General features: G+C 35.1%; 1 protein-coding gene across 18 annotated transcripts in view; it reads left to right on the top strand.

Annotated features, from left to right (window-relative positions):
* The window catches only part of NSUN3 (NOP2/Sun RNA methyltransferase 3), a 351,925-nt gene that overhangs the window by 4,477 nt on the left and 326,508 nt on the right, over positions 1-20,940 (top strand). For all 18 annotated transcript variants that reach the window (XR_004232888.1, XR_004232887.1, XR_004232889.1 and 15 more), the window contains exon 3: positions 13,204-13,547. Coding sequence is in view for 14 of the 18 variants with exons in the window: in XM_031958893.1 (XP_031814753.1) it covers positions 13,204-13,547 (344 nt within the window). In the remaining 4 variants the exon portion in view is untranslated. The remainder of the gene's footprint in view (positions 1-13,203; positions 13,548-20,940) is intronic.

Below are 20,940 nucleotides of genomic sequence, written 5' to 3'. Positions count from 1 at the left end.
ACTGACATTCCCTGCTTGGGAATATCCTAGAGGAGGTGGTACTTCAACTGAGTCTTCAAGGGACCAAGGATTCTAAGAATCTGAGATTGGCAAAGAGAACATGATAGATAAAGGGAACAGTCATTGTAAAGCCCAGAGATAGGAGATAGTGTCATATATGAAAAACAGTAGGTAATATGATGGATAGGAAAGGGCAATAGAATAGAAAAAATTTAGAAAGGGAGGAAGGGAGTGAGATTTTAATAGTTTTAAAAGGTGAACAATGGACAAAAATCCATGTTGGTTCATCTGAGTTATTTGGGAGACATTGAAACTAATTGGGGGTAGAAGGGACCTTCATTGTTAGGTCTGTACTATAGAAACTCCTTGTCAGCTTACTGGAGAATTGTTGTTTTTGTTCTTTAAAAAAAAAAAAGTTCTCTCTGGGAGAAAGCAGGTTTCTCGGGGAGGTTTTTTGGAGGCAGCCTTAGTTTCAGTTGAAAGTAAATAATCGCCCAAAATCGCAGCCAGCTGATAAAAGTTCAGATCTTTTATTGTGTCCTTCAGTATAGCCCAGTTAGCTCAGAAGCCTATTTCTCTCTGCTTGGTTCCAAAAGCTCTTGCAGTTTTGTCATTTGCTTCTGCTTTCTTCAGCCTCCAGCCAGCACCAAGGTGGAAGATGCATGAATCTCTCTTGTCTCAGAGAGAGGGCTTGTGGGCTTCCTCCCAGAGTGATCCTCTCCGACCCCAGTCAGTGTTCCCAAGTAACTCTCTTGAAGCACTAAGAGCTTCCTCTATATATATGATCTCCCAAAGGTAACTCCTCCTCTGAGAGAATGGGATTCTGGGTTATCTCCCAGAGTGCTCTCTGGCCCTAAGAACTTCAAGGGAGGTGTGAACACAAGCATTATTGTCCATCAGTTGTACTTAGTACCTTGTTTCAAGTCCTGGCCCATAACATCTCCTTGTAGGATCAGATTAATCATACTGAACCATGTTAAATTAGATAATTATTGTCTCTATCAACTCTAATGACTTAATAGTTTGTAAAGATTCCAACATCTCCCCTTTTCTTTTGATTTAGAACATAGGTGGTCATGACCTCCCTGACTTCTCAAGGAGGTGAGAACCCCAAAAAGGTGATCACGCCTTCCCTGACTGCTCAAAAAAGGAGTGAAAACACCATAAAAAGAAGGTGGTCACGCTCTCCCTGACATCTCAGGAAGGGAGATGAAAACACCAAAGGAAATAGAAAATCAAATCAGATTAGCGGGTTTCTAAAGGGGCTCACTTGAAACAGGTATGAAACAAGGTGTACATAAATCAATATGGAAGGCATTACACATAGTTACATAAGCACATAGCAATATAACACAGGCTAGTAGTAATGTAACAAATAACATGAATCAACATGAAAATTTACACATGTCCATAAGTCCTAGAAATGGTCCAAAAGGAACCCATTGTCCATTAGTTCATGTGCCAGGAATTCAATAATTCCTGTAAGCTTTGAAGTAAATCATTTTTCATAACATGAATCAACATAAAGAATTATACATGTCCATAAGTCCTAAAAATAGTCCAAAAGGAATCCGTTGTCCATTAGATCATGTGCCAGGAATCCAATAATTCCTGTAAACTCTGAAGTACTGTAATGTCTAAATTTTTTATCTCAAGGAAATCCAATGATTCTTGCTGGTTTTCAAGAACTGAAAGAGTCTCATCTTGTGTTAGGAAATCCAATGATTCATGAAGATTTTAAAGTTATTTTAACAGTCTCATTGTCAGTCATGCTCCTTCAGTGTCAGATATTTCTTAAATCTTCTTTGTTTTGAGGTTTTTCTCTTTTTCTGTTTCTCTCTGATGGACAAGGCGGATATGTATGGCTCATTGGCATCCATTTGATTCCTTTTCCTCCTGTAGAGATACAAGCAAACCCTCTTCCCCAAGCAGTTAACCTGTCTAATTCCCTTCTATTTACCACTTTGGGGATTTCTTATCATCATCAATTTGCATTGGAGCTGTTTGCACTGGATACTGCCTGGTTGGGTTAAAAAACCTATATTCTCCCCAACTGTAATCCTGATTGCTTTTCTGCTGGTTGATGACATCAGAGTCCTGAATTTCTAAAGATTCTCTGGGTGTAAACTCTGCTGCCATCATGCCCCACCTGTCCTTTGATACTTAGGAGATGGGCCCTGCCTCTCACTTATTTGGGTCAATCTACATTCCTAGGCCCAGTGAAAGCCTCAGTTGCATTTTGGACATGGGGTTTTGGGTTTTCTCTCAGCCTGTCTTCTCACTCTATCTCCATTTCTACAATGAGCTCTCAAATGTCCAACTTTTCCACACTGAAAACATCTACGAGTTTCTCTAGAAGTCCCTTCCCAAGAGGGACCCTGTCTTTCCTTGTTCATCATAGTTTGGGTATAATAAGCATTTGTGCCCACTGTGGCACAATGCCTTATGATCTCCTCTAAAGGAGCATTTTTGTCTAGTCCCCATATAATTCTTTTGCAAAGCTCATTGGCATTTTCCCTAGCCAGATGTCTGGTCATTATTTCTGTGGCAGCATTATCTTTAATGGTTCTTATTACAGCTGTTTGCAAACATCCCACAAAATCTGCAAAAGTTCATTGGGACCTTGCTCTATTTTTGTGAAAGCTTTAATTCCATCTTTCTGTCCAGGGAGAGAATTCCAAGCTTTTATTGCAGCCTTAGAAATTTGCTCATACACTGTTATGTAATAATAAATCTCTTCTGAATTCTCTGCATACTGACCTTCACCAGCTAGTTGGTCAAAAGTGATTTGTCCAATAGCTCCTGTTTGCATATTGCTTTGGGCTTGAATCCTACATAATTCATGAAACTCCGAAAGCCACAACAAATTTTGTCCTGGTTCTAAGCATGTCCTCGCTATGGATTTCCAATCATTCGGGGTTAAGATGTCTTAAGACAAATTATGCAGTAACATCTTAACATAAGAGGATATAGCCCCATAAAGAGTGCAACCCTTTTTCAAATCTTTTAATTTTTTCCAAATTAAAAGGAGTGTATTGTCTCTCTTTTTGACCTGAAGAGTCAAGCTTTTCAATCACAGGATATGCATTTATAAAATCAGATATATCTTCTTCATTTTTTGCCTCAATTAATGCCTCTTCTAATCTTGTCATATTCTGCTTTACTGGAGAAACTGACTGTGTTTCTGCCTCTTTCCCTCCCCCTTCTTCCTCCACCCATAAAGGGTTAATTGGGGGAGGAGCGTCATGAGATGAGGAATGATCTAATTCCTCCTGCTGTGAAGTATCACATTCAGAATTGTACTTAACTCCATTCTTATCTCAATTTTCCTGCTTTTCACCTAGTTTAGTTGGCACTTTATTCTTTTTCCTTATTTTAACACTTATAAGATCCCCTAAAGCCAGTTGTATTAAATTATATGTATTAAGTATGTCTTTGGAAATTGAGTTAGGTTTATTTTTATTATAGAATTGACAAAGATCCTCTCCTACTAATTTCCATTCATATAAATCTAATTCTTTTTCCAGAGAGAAACAAGGACATATGTTCTTAACAGTTTCTAAAAGTTCAGTGATCTGCTGCAAAATTATAATCAAACCTTGGCTTTCCATAACTTTAACAATGCTCTCTAAACATTTCTTTGAACAGAAACAGAAAGCTGTTTTCTAAACATCTGTCCCATCTTAGCTGAAATCCTACTTTTAACTCTTTTAACAAAATTTCTTTGTTGTACTCACCCTAATTTCTGGGTCAAGAAGACTTCTCCACTGGATTCAGGATCAGAGGCTTTTCCACTGAAATCTGGATCGGAGCTTTTTCACTGAAATCCACTGAGGGATCTGTCAGTCCCACGTTCAGGGCGCCAAACTGTTGGTGTTTTTCTTCTTTAAAATATAAGAGTTCTCTCTGAGAGAGAGGGTTTGTGGGCTTCCTCCCAGAGTGCTCCTCTCCCACCCAAGTAACTCTCTTGAAGCTCTGATCTCCCAAAGGTTAACTCCTCCTCTGAGAGAATGGGATTCTGGGTTATCTCCCAGAGTGCTCTCTAGCCCAAAGAACTTCAAGGGAGGTATGAACACAAGCATTATTGTCTATCAGTTGTACTTAGTACCTTGTTTCAAGTTCTGGCCCATAACATCTCCTTGTAGGATCAGATTAATCATACTGAACCATGCTAAATTAGATAATTATTGTCTCTTATCAACTCTAATGACTTAATAGTTTGTAAAGATTCCAACAGAGAATGAATTGGAGTCTGAAGAAACTTTTAGAAGTTTATGGCAGGAGTCCAGAAAAGATGTTGGTATCTGTGTGAGTAGAGAAAATAGGTCATAGCTGAATGACATGGTAGGGAAAGAAATTACAGGATTTACAATTAATTATGTATGAAGATAAATGAGAGAAGTCACAGAGGACAGACAGCAAGGGAGCAAACACAAGTGACTGAAAGAATGGTGGTGCCATCTCCAATAAAATGGAAATGAGGAAGAGGGTTACATTTTGGAGAAAGAAAGACTTTCATTCTAGACGAGTTTGAGATGCCTACATCTGCTTAAGATAGCTAAGGGGTGAAATCCTGTAGGGGCTTAGATTCAGGAAGACCCAAATTCAAGTCACTTAATACTTCAATTTCTTCATCTGTAGAACAGAGATGATAAATTAACAGGGATAATAATCGGAGTTATTGTGAGGAAAAAATTAGGTATATTTCTAAAGCCCAAAGCATGGCATTTAGTATTACTATTTTCTTACTATGGACATTTAATTCAAAATGTTCAGCAGATACTTGTTCGTGTGAGACTACAACTAGAAAATAAATTTGAGAATCATCTTCATAAAAATGATTATTGAACCTCTTGAAGCTAGTGACATCAAATGAGTTAATAGAAGGAGAAAAGAAATGGGTTCCAGGAAAGCCTTGGGGGTTGGGGGGGGGGGCGGATATCTCTTAATGGATATAACATAATGGATGTACCATAAATGGAAATACTCCAGAAGTACTTGAGAAGGAGTGTTGAAATGGATAAGTAGAAAACCATGAAAATATAAAGAGTATTCAGATAATTAAAAGTGTGTAAGGTCCTATAAAAAAGTCAAGAAAGATAAGATAGAAAAAAAGCCATCAGATTTGTCAGTAAAGACTTGGGCAGAGCCAAGATGGTGTAGTAAAGGCAAGAATTCCTCCGAGTTCTCCCCCAAATCCCTCCCCAAAATCCCTCTTTGAAATAATTACTCTAAACAAATTGTAGAGTAACAGAACTCACCAAAAGAGGGAGTGAAACAATTTTCCAGGGCAGCAGAAAAAGTGTTGCACCTGGGGTAGAGTGTATGCTGCACCAGCACAGTCCTGGCCCCAGAAATGGGAACAGACTTTGGAAGGCAATGAATCAGCAGTAGCTGCTTCTGGAGCACTCAATCAGAGAAAAGGAATCAAACAACTGGTCAGAGAGATATTATAAGGGGGTCTTTGCTAGTACTAAATCAAAGAATGCTTTGCCCATAGCACAGTTATAGGCAGAGACAAGAATATAAAAGGACAAAGAAGAGCACTGCACACCAGAGCTGGCAGCCACAGAGGAATGAGAACCAATCTCAGAGTTCCAGAGCAGAAAGAAGCACTTGTAACTAACAGACCAGAGCACAGATCAGGAGAGTAGTAAACACATCTTTCCTTAGAAGAACAGAACATTTAGAGAGGTCCCCAGAAGTGTCTTTGACAGTAGTTGCACAACACCCCTGAAGCTTAGAACAGTTTACCCTTCACCTTGGAAGCAGAGTCCTCCTTTATTAGAGTGAGTTAAAAGTCAAGTCATAGGCTGAGAAAATGAGCAAAAAAACAGGGGAAAAAAAATTCTGACTGTAGCAAGTTAGATCAAAACACACATTTAGAAGGAAAAAAAAAAAATCCAAAACCTCCAAGAAAAATAAGAATTGGTCTCAGGCTATGGAAAAGCTCAAAAAGGATTTTAAAAAATCAAGTAAGAGAGGTAGAAGAAAAATTAGTAGAGAAATGAGAATGATTTAAGAAAATCATGAAAAATAAGTCAGTAGTTTGTTAAAGGAGACACATACACCAAAAAATACTGAAGGACATAACACCTTAAAAAACAGATAGCATCCAGAATACCTCTTGAAGTGAGTCTTAAAGGATTCCAAAAGGTAGAAACAAGGAAAGATTCTAGGCATGTGTTTCCTTTATAAAATGTACAAAGGTAGAATCTATTCTGTGTTGGATAGATCGTGGAATATGCTCATGATAATTAATCTGAAGTCAGAGAAGTCAGTAAGGGAAGTAGAAAAAAAAATGAAAAGGATACCTTAAAAAATAAAACTGGCCAAATGGAAAAGGAATTACAAAAGCTCACTAAAGAAAATCATTCCTTAAAAATTAGAATTAAGCAAATGGAAGCTAATGATTTTATGAGAAATCAAGAAAGAATAAAACAAAACCAAAAGAATGAAAAAATTAGACAAAACTATGAAATATCTCATTGGAAAAACGGGTCTGAAAAATAGAGAAAGGAGCAATAATTTTGAAATTAATGTACTGAAATGTTTAAAAACAAACAAAAAAAAAAGACGAGCCTAGGCATCATCACCTTTCAAGAAATTGTCAAAGAAAACTTCCCTGATATTTTAGAACCAGAGGGTTAAATAGAAATTGAAAAAATCCATCAATCACTTTCTGAAAGAGATCCCAAAATAAAAACTCCCAGGAATATTATAACCAAGTTCCCAAACTCCCCGATCAAGCAGCCAGAAACAGTTCAAGTATTGTGGAATCACTGTCAAGTGTAACACAACATTTAGAAACTTCTACATTAAAGGGTCAATGATGAAGTGGAATGGTTGGCTGAGGTTAGATAAATAACTTATCAGACATGTTAGAGAGGGGATTCCCATGTGCCTGTTGGTTTGCTTAAATAACCTCTAAGGTCAAGTCCAGTTCTGACATGCTATGATTTTAAGTCTGGTAATGGATTATGTATCTACTGTCTGAGAATCAAGTCTAGCTAAATTCAGAGAGGTTCCCCATTATTTTGACCCCAGAGTGAATATCTTTTTGACCAGATCAACTCTTGAAGATCATGTGAATGGGTTTTAGTCTACTTCATTGAAGGGAAAATACCTCACCACTAAATTGTAGGATCATAGAATTAAAACTACATTGAATCTTAGTTTTCCTAGTCCAGCACTTTGATTTTACAGATGAAGAAATTAAGGCCTAAGAGGGAAGAGAAATCACATGTGCAAAAATGTTTGCAGTAGCTCTTTTTTTTATGGTGAGAAGGAATTGGAAATGAAGTGGATGCCCATCATTTGGGAATGGCTAAATAAATTATGGCATATAAATGTAATGGAATACTGTTGTTCTGTAAGAAATGATGAGGGGGGCAGCACAGTGGATAGAGCACCAGCCCTGAAGTCGCAAAGACCTGAGTTCACATCCAGCCTGAGACACTTAACACTTACTAGCAGTGTAATACTGGGGCAGATCACTTAACCCTAATTGCCTCAAAAATAAAATAAATTAAAAAAAAAGAAATGATGAGCAGGCTTATTTCAGAAAAACCTGGACTTACATAATTTGTTGCTGAGTGTAGTGAGCAGCAGGAGAACATTGTACACAGATTACATGATGATCACCTCTGACAGATAGTTCTTCTCAGGAATATAGCAATCCGAGACAATTCTAACAGACTTAAGAAAGAAAATGCCATTCATATGCAGAGAAAGAACTATGGAGACTGAATATGGATAAAAGCATATTATTCTCACCTTTTTTCTTTCTTTCTTTTCTTCCTTTTCTGATTTTTCTTTCACAACATGACTAATATGGAAATAATGCTAAAAAAGCAAAGATTGTTCATGTATAACTTTTATTAGATTGCTCACTTTCTTGGGGAGGGGAGAGGAGAAGGAGGAAGAAAATATTTGGAACTCAAAATCTTATAAAATGTTTGTTGAAAACTATGTTTCCATGTAATTTGAAAAATAAAATACTATTAAATGAAAGAAAAGAAAAGAAATTAAAGCCCAGAAGAGGTTAATTGGTTTGCCTAAGATACTCATTTATTTAAATAGCAGAACTTGGATTTAAGCTTAGGTATTCTGATTCCTTAAAGTAATAAAGTAATTGTAAAAGGGATTGTGAGCCTATTAGTTGTTTGATAGTGAACAGAAGCTACACATAATATTTTCTCTAATATGTTTGATGGTAGGAAAACACAAAAAAACTAATCGTCACTTTAAAGGATGAGTGAACCCTTAAAGAATTCATGGTTTGCCATTCCTTTTCCAGTATGCTAAGTAAGTCTTCTCAATTTAGTATGTCATAAAGTCCCCAGCACAGTATCTGGCACATAGTAAGCACTATTTTGGCTATTATTACAAGGATAGAAGGTGATGCACAGCACAGGATTGAATAGCAATGGTGGAAATACAGATTCTTTTTGAGCTTATCAGACATGTTATTGTTTTGTAAGAGTCACTTTACCTTCAGGAAAGGGTGAGTATTTTTCTTCCCAATATTTTTTTAATTACCAGAAAAATAAATGAGAATATTCTTGTCTTTTCTGAAGTAGTATAGGGTGAGATTTTACCTATCTCTTTTTTCCCCGAAATCCATGCCTTTTATATACTTGTTGGGTTTTCATAGTTAAATGTTTCCCCTTGGTTTCTGTATAACTAAAATAAAGTTTTGTAAGAGAGTTAAAAAGCATAATAGGAGTTTGGATAATTTTAGGCAGATGTCAAAGAGTCTGTGATCTGTATTCAATGATTTTTGTCTATGAGTGATATTACCATGTGTATCTTGAGTTATAAATGTGTTGCCATTTCTGTGGGAGAACACTAAGGGAAAAAGACCAAAGGAATTATTAATGTCGTTTTGGAAATTGATAAGAGTATGGCTTCATCACTTTGAGCAGGTTTAATACCTGTGCTACATAACTATTTCCAAACAATAGAAAAGTCAGTTTTCACAGACATCTCAAAGCCAGAAAGATTTGGATTCAAGTGTGATCTCTATGTCTACTGGCTATACAACCCTAAACAAATAATTTGTCAGTGCTCTAGGCCCCAGTTTCTTAAACTATTGTGACCATATGGGGTCTCATAACAGAATATCCAGGTCACAAAATTGTGATTTGTTATCATTAAATGTTTGATTTGTACCTATATACCAAGGGTCATGTAAAAAATTTCTTGGGATAAAAGGAGTCACGAGTAGAAAAAGTTTAAAAATCCCTGTTTTGGGTAACTCTGAAGACTACAAATTGCAGAGAATGTGTAGGCCTAAGTTGGTCAAAGACATTTCTTCTTCTGGTACTGTTCTAGTAAATTACACATCTAGCCCCTATTCCTATTGTTTTATAATTCAACAATTGTGGTTTAGTGGATTAGAGAATTGACCCCTCAGTCAGGAAGACCCTTCTAGTTCTGCCTCTGCTACATACTAGCCATGGAACCCTGGGTAAGTTACTTAATGTCTCAGTGCCCCAGGCAATTCTGTAAATTGCAGAGAAGGTACTAATCAAAACTGATAGAGGAAATTCTAATCTAGGGGAAATAAAAAATGAAATTTTCAAGTCCCATCCCAGAAAAAGAAAGAAAGAAAGAAAAGTACCACCAAGAGATAAATCATTTTGCTGAAATTTTATCTAAACAATAACTATAGCTAATTATGTATTTACTTTATGACCAAATGTGTGGAGTTTTTAACTCATATTACAGGTCACTTTTCTTAACTATTTCATTTTCCCATCATTTTTACCTTATCTGATTGAATAGGTACCTTATAGTAGTTAACAATAAGCCTTGAAAAGTAGGATTTTGTTGTTCATGAAAATTGGAGCATAATGTATGAATGTATAGGGTTACTCTGATTATATTTTTTTCTATTTTTCAATTGTCATTTCTTCCTCTTCTCCCCTCCCCCCATCGGATAAGATGGAATAGCTGGTATTAAAGAAAAAAGTTAACTATTTTCAAGAAGTCATTATATTATCACACAGTGTTAGAACCATAACCCAATCCCCTAGGGATGGGTTTGGGAACTTAAATTGACCCAATAATCCCAAATCCCTTTTGTACACCTAAAAGACCTTTGTCTCCTTCTCACTTGTATAACAGAAATCTCTTGTAAAACTTCTGTCTCTCTGCCTCTGTCTTTGATATATTCCTTTAACAAACAGTTGTAAATATGTTAGATAAGATTTCTGTCAAACCCTATAAAAAGCCCAATGTCCTTTTGTTCAGGGCCACACGATTTGGATACTGATCCCGTATGGCCAAAGTCGACCTTAATAAATTCCCCAATTAAAAATTAATATTTCTCAACTCGTCTCTATATCTTGGCACAACAGAGATTGTGCCACAAAACATACTCTAGGTTGCACTGATAACACATCTTTTAGATTCCTTAATGCTCTGTTATATTTTCTAGATTTTTTTTTAGATATGCTGAAATTTTACTGAATTTCATTCTAGAGACACTTGAATGAATGACCTGAATCAGTTATATATTAAAAGTGTTTGCCTTGTAAATCATGTTTTTAGCCCTCTTAATAGATGAATGTTTCTTTGTTTGACTAATTGTGGATTGGAATAAGATAATAAAGCACTTTAATAATTTTCACATGTGGGGCAGTTAGGTAAGCAGTGGATAGAGCACCAGCCCTGAAGTCAGGAGAACCTGAGTTAGCTTCCTAGCTTGATCCCAATTACCTCAGCAAAATAATAATAATAATAATTTTCACTTACACACTTGCAAGTGTGGGGGTCAGGTGCTAGAACCCTTTTTCCAAATTAACTAATCAAAGACATCTTCAGGTACAAAGAGAAAGCATTTATTTAGATCCTGAAGGGAGAGGTCTAAGCATACCTGAGAAGCATCTCAGCTTCCAACATGACAAGCCGGAAACATGAAAGCTGGTTAAATAGGAAAGGACTCAAGTCTTCATTGGATAGACTAAAAGGAAGTAATCATCAATGACCAATGATCACCAATGTTGTATGCTTCCTGTGGGTCATGTCACTTCTTGTCACTGACCTAGGGTCTTGACCTTTAGAGACTTCTAGGCCTTGAGATCATGTGATTTCTTGCAATCTGGGCCCAAGACCTGATCTTCCAATTCTGTAGACTTCTGGAAATAGGATCACGTGATTTAGGCCTAGTCTTAAAGACTTCTTGATAAGTCTGAGGAAGCTTCACTTTCTATCTCACCAGAAGCTGTTTTTGTAACCATCTATATTGAACTTTTCCCTTTAAGAACCAAAAAAAGAGCTGGCTGTAGTGAACCAATTTTTCCTATGAAAAATTTTTGTAATCTTTTGGAAGAAAAGGAAAAATAACTCTTTACTTTCAAAAAAAGACTTCATTTTGTTTATTCTTTTCTTTTGAATCCTCCAATGAAATTTTTTGAAAAGGGAGCACATTTTTGAATCCTCATGGTTTTTGGAGGATTTGGTCTAAAGGGCCTTTTTACCCCCCTTTTTTGAGAAGAGGAGGTCAAAGTGATTTTAAAATTTTAATTTAAAAATTTTTAATAATATTTTATTTTTCCAAAAACCTGCAAAGAGTTTTCATCATTCATATTTTTTTCCTTCCTCATCTTCCCCAAAGACAACAAGAATTCCTATATAGGTTAAAGATGCGCATTTCTTCTACACATTTTCATATTTGTGGTGCTACACGCAAAAAAAAAAAAAAAAAAAAAAAAAAACAGATGAAAAGAAGAAAAAACAAAAAACAACAAAAATACTATGTTTTCAATCTCCATAGTTCTTTCTCTGGATGCAGATGGCATACTTTCTATCACAAATCTATTGAAATTTTCTTGAATCACCTCATTGTTGAAAAGAGCCAAGTCTGTCACTGTTGATCATTACATAATTTTGTTACTGTGTTTTCTTAGTTCATTTCACTGAGCATCTTCAGTTCATGTAAGTCTTTCTAGGCTTTTCTGAAATCAGACTATTCATCATTTCTTACAGAACAATAATATTAATTACATTCATATACCGTAACTTATTCGACTGTTTTTCATCTGATGGGTATTCATTTAGGACCTTTTATTTTTATTTATTTATTTATTTATTTTTTTTAAACAACTAAGGAATTTTAAGTATAAGAATAGGGGATGAACCTTGAGGAGGAATTCTTTTCCCTGATGTTCACCTGTTTTGAAGAGAGACTACTATTGCCTATATCAAGTTTCTTAATTGTGTAGTTAGTGGCTAGATCTAGAACAGTTAAAAAATACAGCACAATCTGCTTGTGAATAATAAGGAACTGAATATGTTTTTCTCAAGGGGATTTTCTTCTGGAACTCTTTAAAGAATTATAGTTTTGACATCCATCTAGCTTAAAGACGTATTTCATCTTTTCCTTCTGATTGAAAAATGAGAGCTGCTAAAGAACAAAACAAATGATGGTTTTATAATCTTAAGTTATTGGGATATGGTAATTATTGTTAACATTTAGAAGTAAAATTAAGTTGATTGATGTGAGAAAGCTCCTATAATGGAACTGAAGACTTTTTGTTCTTAGGCCTTTTCTTAGGCCGTTTTTTCAATTTTAATTTTAATATACATGTTAGAACATGAATTGTAAATTTTAGGGCCAAATAGAAATTAAAATGGTTCTCTAAAATTATCTGCCAATTTATAATCAAGATTTAATTCCCACTGATCATCTGCTATATTTCTCCTTTTATCAGTGAACTGAGAAAATACACAACTTAATACCAAACAAAACAGAACAAAATTAGGGAAATGAATATCATCATAAAAAGTCATAAAATTAATCCTTGTATCAAATGTAACTGAATTTTTAATCATCCTTTATATTATATGAGCCACTGTTTTCTTTTATGGATGATGATAATTGTTAATAATAATGGAATCCCTCTACAATTTAATCTCTTTAAGAAAACATTTAATTCAGGTATACTTAGATACTAATAATAACTAGCTATACTGCATTAGGATCAATCTTTTGCACTAAATCTGATTACTTATATAACATACTCTTGTGAGTTAGATCTATATTATTCTCATTTAAATAGATGAAAAGTAATATAAAGACAAGTCAACTAGTTACTCAGAGAGCCACTAAGTAGAGCTAAAAATTGAATTTTGACTGTTTTGAAATATGATTTAAAAAATCAATGTCTATAATGTTAATTTTTTTTCTATTTCTAGGGATATCTTAACATCTCCCACATGCTGGCAATATGCAGTCCTCCTTAATAGATTCAACTACCCTTTCCAACTGGAGAAGGATTTACAAGTAAAGAGATATCACACCCTTTTTCAAGGATATTTTCCCTACTATCCTAAATCACTGATGTGCTATGTTAGTAGAATTCCTGAACGAATACCTTCAGATAAATATCAAATTGGTAAAATTAAAGGATATTATCTTCTAAATGCTGCCTCCCTTCTCCCAGTGTTGGCTCTGGAATTGCAAAATGGAGAAAGAGTTTTGGATATGTGTGCCGCTCCTGGGGGCAAATCAATAGCTCTTTTACAGTGTGCCTATCCAGGTAAATTGTTTTCTTTTTAGTATGCATTAAGTAAATGTGACACATTCAAAAGGTATTAAGGAGAAATGTGAGAATAAATTTGAATTGTAGAAAGCCTAATCCACCATGTAACAAAGTTATTTAAAATCCTTCAGCCATTGAGAACAAAGTGAATCCTTTGTTTTTTCCATTTATGGAAATCAAAAACAGAAGGAAGGCTGTGTATTTGTATGTAATATATACATAAATAATTTGCATGATATCTTAAATTATTGATGCAAATGTTAGTTAACTAAACTTCGGAATTATTTTTATTTATTTATTTTATTATTATAATAACTTTTTATTGACATAACCCATCCCACGGTAATTTTTTTACAACATTATCCCTTGCACTCACTTCTGTTCCGATTTTTCCCTCCCACCCTCCATCCCCTCCCCTAGATGGCAAGCAGTCCTATATATGTTGAATATGTCGTAGTATATCCTAGATACAATATATGTGTGCAGAACCAAACAGTTTTCTTGTTGCACAGGGAGAATTGGATTCAGAAGGTAAAAATAACCCGGGAAGAAAAACAAAAATGCAAACACTTTACATTCATTTCCCAGTGTTTTTTTTCTTTGGGTGTAGCTGCTTCTATCCATCATTGATCAATTGAAACTGAATTAGGTCTCTTTGTCAAAGAAATCCACTTCCATCAGAATACATCTTCACAGTACCGTTGTTGACGTATATAATGGTCTCTTGGTTCTGCTCATTTCACTTAGCATCAATTCATGTAAGTCTCTCCAAGCCTCTCTATATTCATCCTGCTGATCATTTCTTACAGAACAATAATATTCCATAACATTCATATACCACAATTTACCCAACCATTCTCCAATTGATGGGCATCATTCATTTTCAGTTTCTAGCCACTACAAACAGGCTGCCACAAACATTTTGGCACATACAGGTCCCTTTCCTTCTTTAGTATCTCCTTGGGTATAAGCGGTATGACCATACTTGCTTTGGGACATAATTCAGATAGCTCTCAGATGGTTGGATTAGTTCACAACTCCACCAACAATGTATCAATGTCCCAGTTTTCGCATCCCTCCAACAATCATCATTATTTTTCCTGTCATCTTAAGAATCTGACAGGTGTGTAGTTAAATCTCAGAGTTGTCTTAATTTGCATTTCTCTGATTAATAGTGATTTGGAACACTCTTTCATATGAGTGGTAATAGTTTCATTTTCATTGTCTAAAAATTGTCTGTTCATATCCTTTGACCATTTGTCAATTGAAGAATGGCTTGGTTTCTTATAAATTAGAGTCAGTTCTCCATATATTTTGGAAATGAGGCCTTTATCAGAACCTTTAATTATGAAGATGTTTTCCCAGTTTGTTGCTTCCCTTCTAATCTTGTTTGCATTAGTTTTGTTTGTGCAGAAGCTTTTAATTTGATGTAATCAAAATTTTCTATTTTGTGATCAATAATGGTCTCCAATTCATCTTTGGTCACAAATTTCTTCCTCCTCCACAAGTCTGAGAGATAAACTATCCTGTGTTCCTCCAATTTATTTATGACTTCGTTCTTTATGTCTAAATCATGGACCCATTTTGATCTTATCTTGGTAAATGGTGTTAAGTGTGGGTCCATGCCTAATTTTTGCCATACTAGTTTCCAGTAATCCCAGCAGTTTTTGTCAAATGAAGATTTCTTATCCCAAAAGTTAGGATCTTTGGGTTTGTCAAACACTAGGTTGCTATAGTTGACTTATTTGGTCTTGTGAACCTAACCTGTTCCACTGATCAACTAATCTATTTCTTAGCCAATACCAAATGGTTTTGGTGACTGCTGCTTTATAATATAGTTTTAGATCAGGTACAGCTAGGCCACCTTCATTTGATTTTTTTTCATTAATTCTTTTGAGATTCTCAAACTTTTATTATTCCATATGAATTTTTGTTTTTATTTTTCTAGATCATTAAATATTTTCTTGGAAGTCTGATTTTATATAAATAAATAGATTAGTTTAGGATGTTGTCATCTTTATTATAATTTAAAGCCTATCAGGACCTTAATATTTTTCCAATTATTTAAATCTGATTTTATTTGTGTGGAAAGTTTTTTGTAATTTTCCTTATATAATTCCTGACTTTTCTTTGGTAGATAGATTCTCAAATATTTTATGCTGTCGACAGTTATTTTGGATGGAATTTATCTTTGTATCTCTTGCTGTTGGATTTTGTTGGTAATGTATAAAAATGCTGAGGATTTATGGGGATTTATTTTATAACCTGCAACTTTGCTAAAGTTATGAATTATTTCTAATAGCTTTTTAGTAGAATCTCTGGGGTTCTCTAAGTATACCATCATATCATCTGCAAAGAGTGATAGTTTGATTTCCTCCTTGCCTATTCTGATTCTTTTAATCTCTTTCTCGACTCTTATTGACGAGGCTAGTATTTCTAATACAATATTGAATAGTAATGGTGATAGTGGGCAACCTTGCTTCACTCCAGATCTTACTGGGAAAGGTTCCAGTTTTTCCCCATTGCATATGATGCTTACTGATGATTTTAAATATATGCTCCTGACTATTTTAAGAAAAAGTCCATTTATTCCTATACTCTCCAGTGTTTTTATTAGGAATGGATGTTGGATTTTATCAAATGCTTTTTCGGCATCAATTGAGATGATCATATGTTTTTTGTTAATTTGGTTATTGATATGGTCAATTATGCTAATAGTTTTTCTAATATTGAACCAGCCCTGCATTCCTGGTATAAATCCTACTTGGTCATAGTGTATTATCCTGGGGATGATTTTCTGTAATCTTTTTGCTAATATTTTATTTAAGATTTTAGCATTGATATTCTTGGTCTATAATTTTCTTTCTCTGTTTTCAGCCTACCTGGTTTAGGTATCAGTACCATGTCTGTGTTCTAAAAGGAGTTTGGTAGGACTCCTTCAGTCCCTATTTTTTAAAATAGTTTATATAGCATTGGAGTTAATTGTTCTTTAAATGTTTGGTAGAATTCACTTGTAAATCCATCTGGTCCTGGGGATTTTTTCTTAGGAAGTTGGCTAATAGCTTGTTCTATTTCTTTTTCTAAAATGGGACTGTTTAATTTACTTCTTCCTCTGTTAATCTGGGCAAGCTATATTTTTGAAGGTATTCTTCCATTTCATTTAAGTTGTCAATTATTCTATAAAGATGGGCAAAGTAATTCCTAATTATTGCTCTAATTTCTTCTTGTTAGTGGAGTTCTCCTTTTCATTTTTAAGACTAACAATTTGATTTTCCTCTTTCCTTTTTAAATCAGGTTTACTAAGGGTTTGTCTATTTTGTTGGTTTTTCATAGGAACAACTCTTAGTTTATTAATTAATTCAGTAGTTTTTTTACTTTCAATTTTTTTGATCTCTCCTTTTATTTTTAGAATTTCTAGTTTAGTGTTTGACTGGGGGTTTTTAATTTGTTCCTTTTCTAGCATTTTTAGTTGCAAGCCCAATTCATTGACCTTCTCTTTCTCTATTTTATACAAGTAGGCCTCTAGAGATATGCAATTTCCCCTTATTACCGCTTTGGCTGCATGCCACACATTTTGGTATGATGTCTCATTATTGTTGTTTTCTTGGATGAAGTTATTAATTATGTCTATGATTTGCTGTTTCACCCAATCATTCTTTAGTATGAGATTATTTAGTTTCTAATTAATTTCTGGTCTGCTTTCCCCTGGCTTTTTATTGAGTTTAATTTTTATTGCATTGTGGTCTGAAAAGGATGCATTTACTATTTCTGCCTTACTGCATTTGAGTTTGAGATTTTTATGTCCTAATATATGATCTATTTTTGTATAGGTTCCATGAACAGCAGTTCATGAAAGAAAGTGTACTCCTTTCTGTCTCCATTTCGTTTTCTCCAGAGGTCTATCATATCTAACTTTTCTAGTATTCTATTTACCTCTTTGACTTCTTTCTGATTTATTTTGTGGTTTGTTATCTAATTGAGAGTGCAAGGTTGAGATCTCCACTATTATAGTTTTGCTGTCTATTTCTTCTTGCAGTTCTCTTAATTTTCTTTTAAAATTTAGATGCTACACCACTTGGTGCATATATTTTAATATTGATATTGCTTCTTTATCTATGCTATCCTTTAAGCTATAGTGCCCTTCCTTATCTCTTTTAATTGATCATTTTGTTTTGCTTGATCTGGAGATCAGGATAGCTACCCTCTTTGATTTCACCTGAAGCATAGTAGATTTGCTCCAACCTTTACCTTTACTCTGCATGTATCTCCCTGCTTCAGGTGTGTTTCCTTAAACAACATATTGGGATTCTGGCTTTTAATCCATTCCTTAACCACTTCCTCATATGGGAAGTTTGCAGTCACATTTATGGTTAAAATTCCAATTCTTGTTACTTGCCATCTGTAACCTGTTTATGCTTTTCTCCCTTCTTTCCCCTTTACCCCCCCTTCCCACTATTAAACTTGTGAGCACTACTTGCTTCTCACACCCCTCCCTTTTTAGTATCCCTCCTCCCTACCTCAGAGTTCCTCCCCGTCTTACTCCTTTCCCTCACAGTTAACATATTCCTTTCTGCTTAGCTTATTCCTTCCATTTTCACTTTTCCCTTCTCACTTTTTAATGAGATGGAAGAAGTTTCACCATAAATTGAATATGTCTAAAATTTTTTCTCTTAAAGTCAATTCTGATGTCAGTAAAATACCCACTCTATTCATCCCCCTCCATTCTTTCTCTCAGATATAATAGGTTTCCTTTGCCTCTTCGTGAGATGTAGGAACTCCATTTTACCCTTTTTCTGGTACAATGACCTTTCCACCTCTATTTTCTAGAAGAAGGTATACATGTATTTATTTCATTTTTACAGAAATATAGTTCCCAAGATTTCTTTTACCTTTTTAGGTTTCTCTTGAGTTCTATATTTGTAGCTCAAACTTCTTGTTAAGTTCTGGTTTTTTCATCAAAAATAGATGAAATTCACTTATTTAATTGAATGACCATCTTCTTCCCTGGAAAAAGATGCTCATTTTGGCTGGGTAAGTTTTTGGTTGCATACCAAGTTCCTTAGCCTTTCGGAATATCATATTCCAGGATGCTGCTAGATCCCTGGGTAATCCTTATTGTGGTTTCTCTATATTTGAATTGGGTTTTTCTAGCCGCTTGGAGTATTTTTTCCTTTGAGAGTTCTGGCATTTGGCCACTATATTTCTTGGTGTTTTGATTTTAGGATCCCTTTCAATAGGTAATTGATGAATCCTTTCGGTGTCTATTTTACACTCTCTTTCTATGACTTCTGGGCAGTTCTCTTTAATAATTTCCTGGAAAATAGTGTCCAGGCTCTTTTTTTCATCATATTTTGGTCAATAATTCTCAGATTGTCTCTCCTAGACCTATTTTCCAGGTCTGTTGTTTTCCCAAGAAGGTATTTCACATTTTTCTCCATTGTTTGATTTTTTTTGGTTTTGCTTAATTGATTCTTCTTGTCTCCTCGAGTCATGCAGTTCCATTTGCTCGATTCTGATTTTCAGTTAAGTATTTTCTTCATTCCCTTTTTTTATATCTTTTTCTAATTGTCCAGTTGTGTTGTTTTGTTCTGGGAATGTTTTTCCATTTCACCAATTTTATTTTTTAGAGAGCCATTTTCTGTTTCCAGTTCACTAATCCTATTTTTCAAGAATTTTTTTTCTTTATCCATTCTGTCTTTTAGTGAATGGGACAATTTCTCCAGACATTCTTGCCAAGCCTCCCTCTTCTTTTCCAATCTTTCTTCTAGCTCTCTTGTGAGAGCCTTTTTAATTTCTTCTCTGAGATTCATCTGTGCTGAGGAACAGATGATCTCCTCCTTTGGGGATTCACCTGGAGACAGTCTGCTTTTAGTCTCCTCAGGGTTTAGAGTCTGCTCTCTGTCAGTATAAAAGTTCTCAATTGTTAAGGTCCTTTTCAATTTTTTGCTCATTTTGTCAGAGAAGAGTCAGAGACAAACTAGCAAAGAAAAAAAACAAAAAAAAACCCCAAATGGAATCTGCTTTTTTGGGGGGAGGGCCTGGGTGGTGTTACTGATTTTCCTCTACAGACTGCAGGGGTGGCAGCAAGGCACTAGCAGGGCTGTTCTGGGCCTGTGCTCTGAGACTCTGAGAGTGTGCTGAGATGCTGTGGGGGAGGGGTGGCCAGGTCCAGAGAAACTCCAGGTGTTTGGGGTTGTATTCTTCACCACCACCACCCCCCACCACCCCTGGTGTTTTTAGCTTCTCTGCTGGGCTACTGACTTGCTGCCAGGGCAGAGTATCCAATTATGTAGCAAAGCTCTCCCCACAGAGATGGTTGAGATCAGACCCCAACCTCCTCCGGTCTGCTCGGCTGTGAGCTGCCTGCTGAGCTCTTGCTGCCACTGCCCTAAGCCTGTGCCCGATCTAAAACCGTTCCGCCCTTGAGCAAAAAGACACCTTTCCTGGCTAATCTCAAGGATGTCCTCTCTTGGTAACTATTTGTGGATTTTTTTTTTCAGTCTAGCATTAATTTAGAGGCTTGTAATGAGATGGATTCAGAGAGAAAACGCAGAGCTTACACAGTTGTGTGCCTTCTCGCTGCCATCTTGACCGGAAGTCAGAATTATTTTTATCTACAAAAAAAAAAAAAACATGCAGTAGCCTCTGATAAATACCTTAGTATTGTTGACTTTCTATATGGTGAGAGAAATTACCTATTTGAAAAGTGGACATTTGTATGACAAGCATAGTTGGAGATGAAGTAATCATCTATTTATTTATTTTTTTATTTTTTTGCAAAAAAAAAAAAAAATTTCTAACATTGACCCTTGCAAAACCTTTTGTTCTAAATTTTCCTCTCCTTCCACCCACCCCTCTCTCTTAGATGGCAGGTAGTCCAATACATGTTAAATATGTTGAAATGCATGTGTAATGGTATTTTATAACAGGTATTTCTTTGATTCACTTTTGTGTTCATTAGTTTTTGGGGTTTTTTGACACCATTTTAATCTTTACTCATGGGTCCTATATTATTTTTTAATATTAAGGGGAAATTTTAGTGTCAAATACAATTAGAGAAATTCTTTTCGAATAAGTAGTCATTTTGCTACTCTTATTTTTAAAATACATTTTTATTGATATCTTTTGTTTTTACATTGCCTAAATTTCCCCTTTCTTTTCTTCTTCCAACCTTTTTATCCCTTTCTAGAGAATTTTTTTAAAGAAAAAAAAGAACACAAAGAGAAAAAATTTGTATAAGCCAGTCAGTACTTAGGAAAAAAATCTGACAATATATGCTATATTACATATATATGGACTCTCCTACAAACAACTGGAAGGGTCCTCATAATCTTTTTTGTGGGGGCTAAGCTTGTACCTTGTTATTTTGCTTGTGCTTATTGTTATCTCC

The sequence above is a fragment of the Sarcophilus harrisii genome, chromosome 3 (genome assembly GCF_902635505.1).
Source record: "Sarcophilus harrisii chromosome 3, mSarHar1.11, whole genome shotgun sequence".
Classification (NCBI taxonomy): Eukaryota; Metazoa; Chordata; class Mammalia; order Dasyuromorphia; family Dasyuridae; genus Sarcophilus; species Sarcophilus harrisii.
This window is presented reverse-complemented; position numbering and strand designations above follow the sequence as displayed.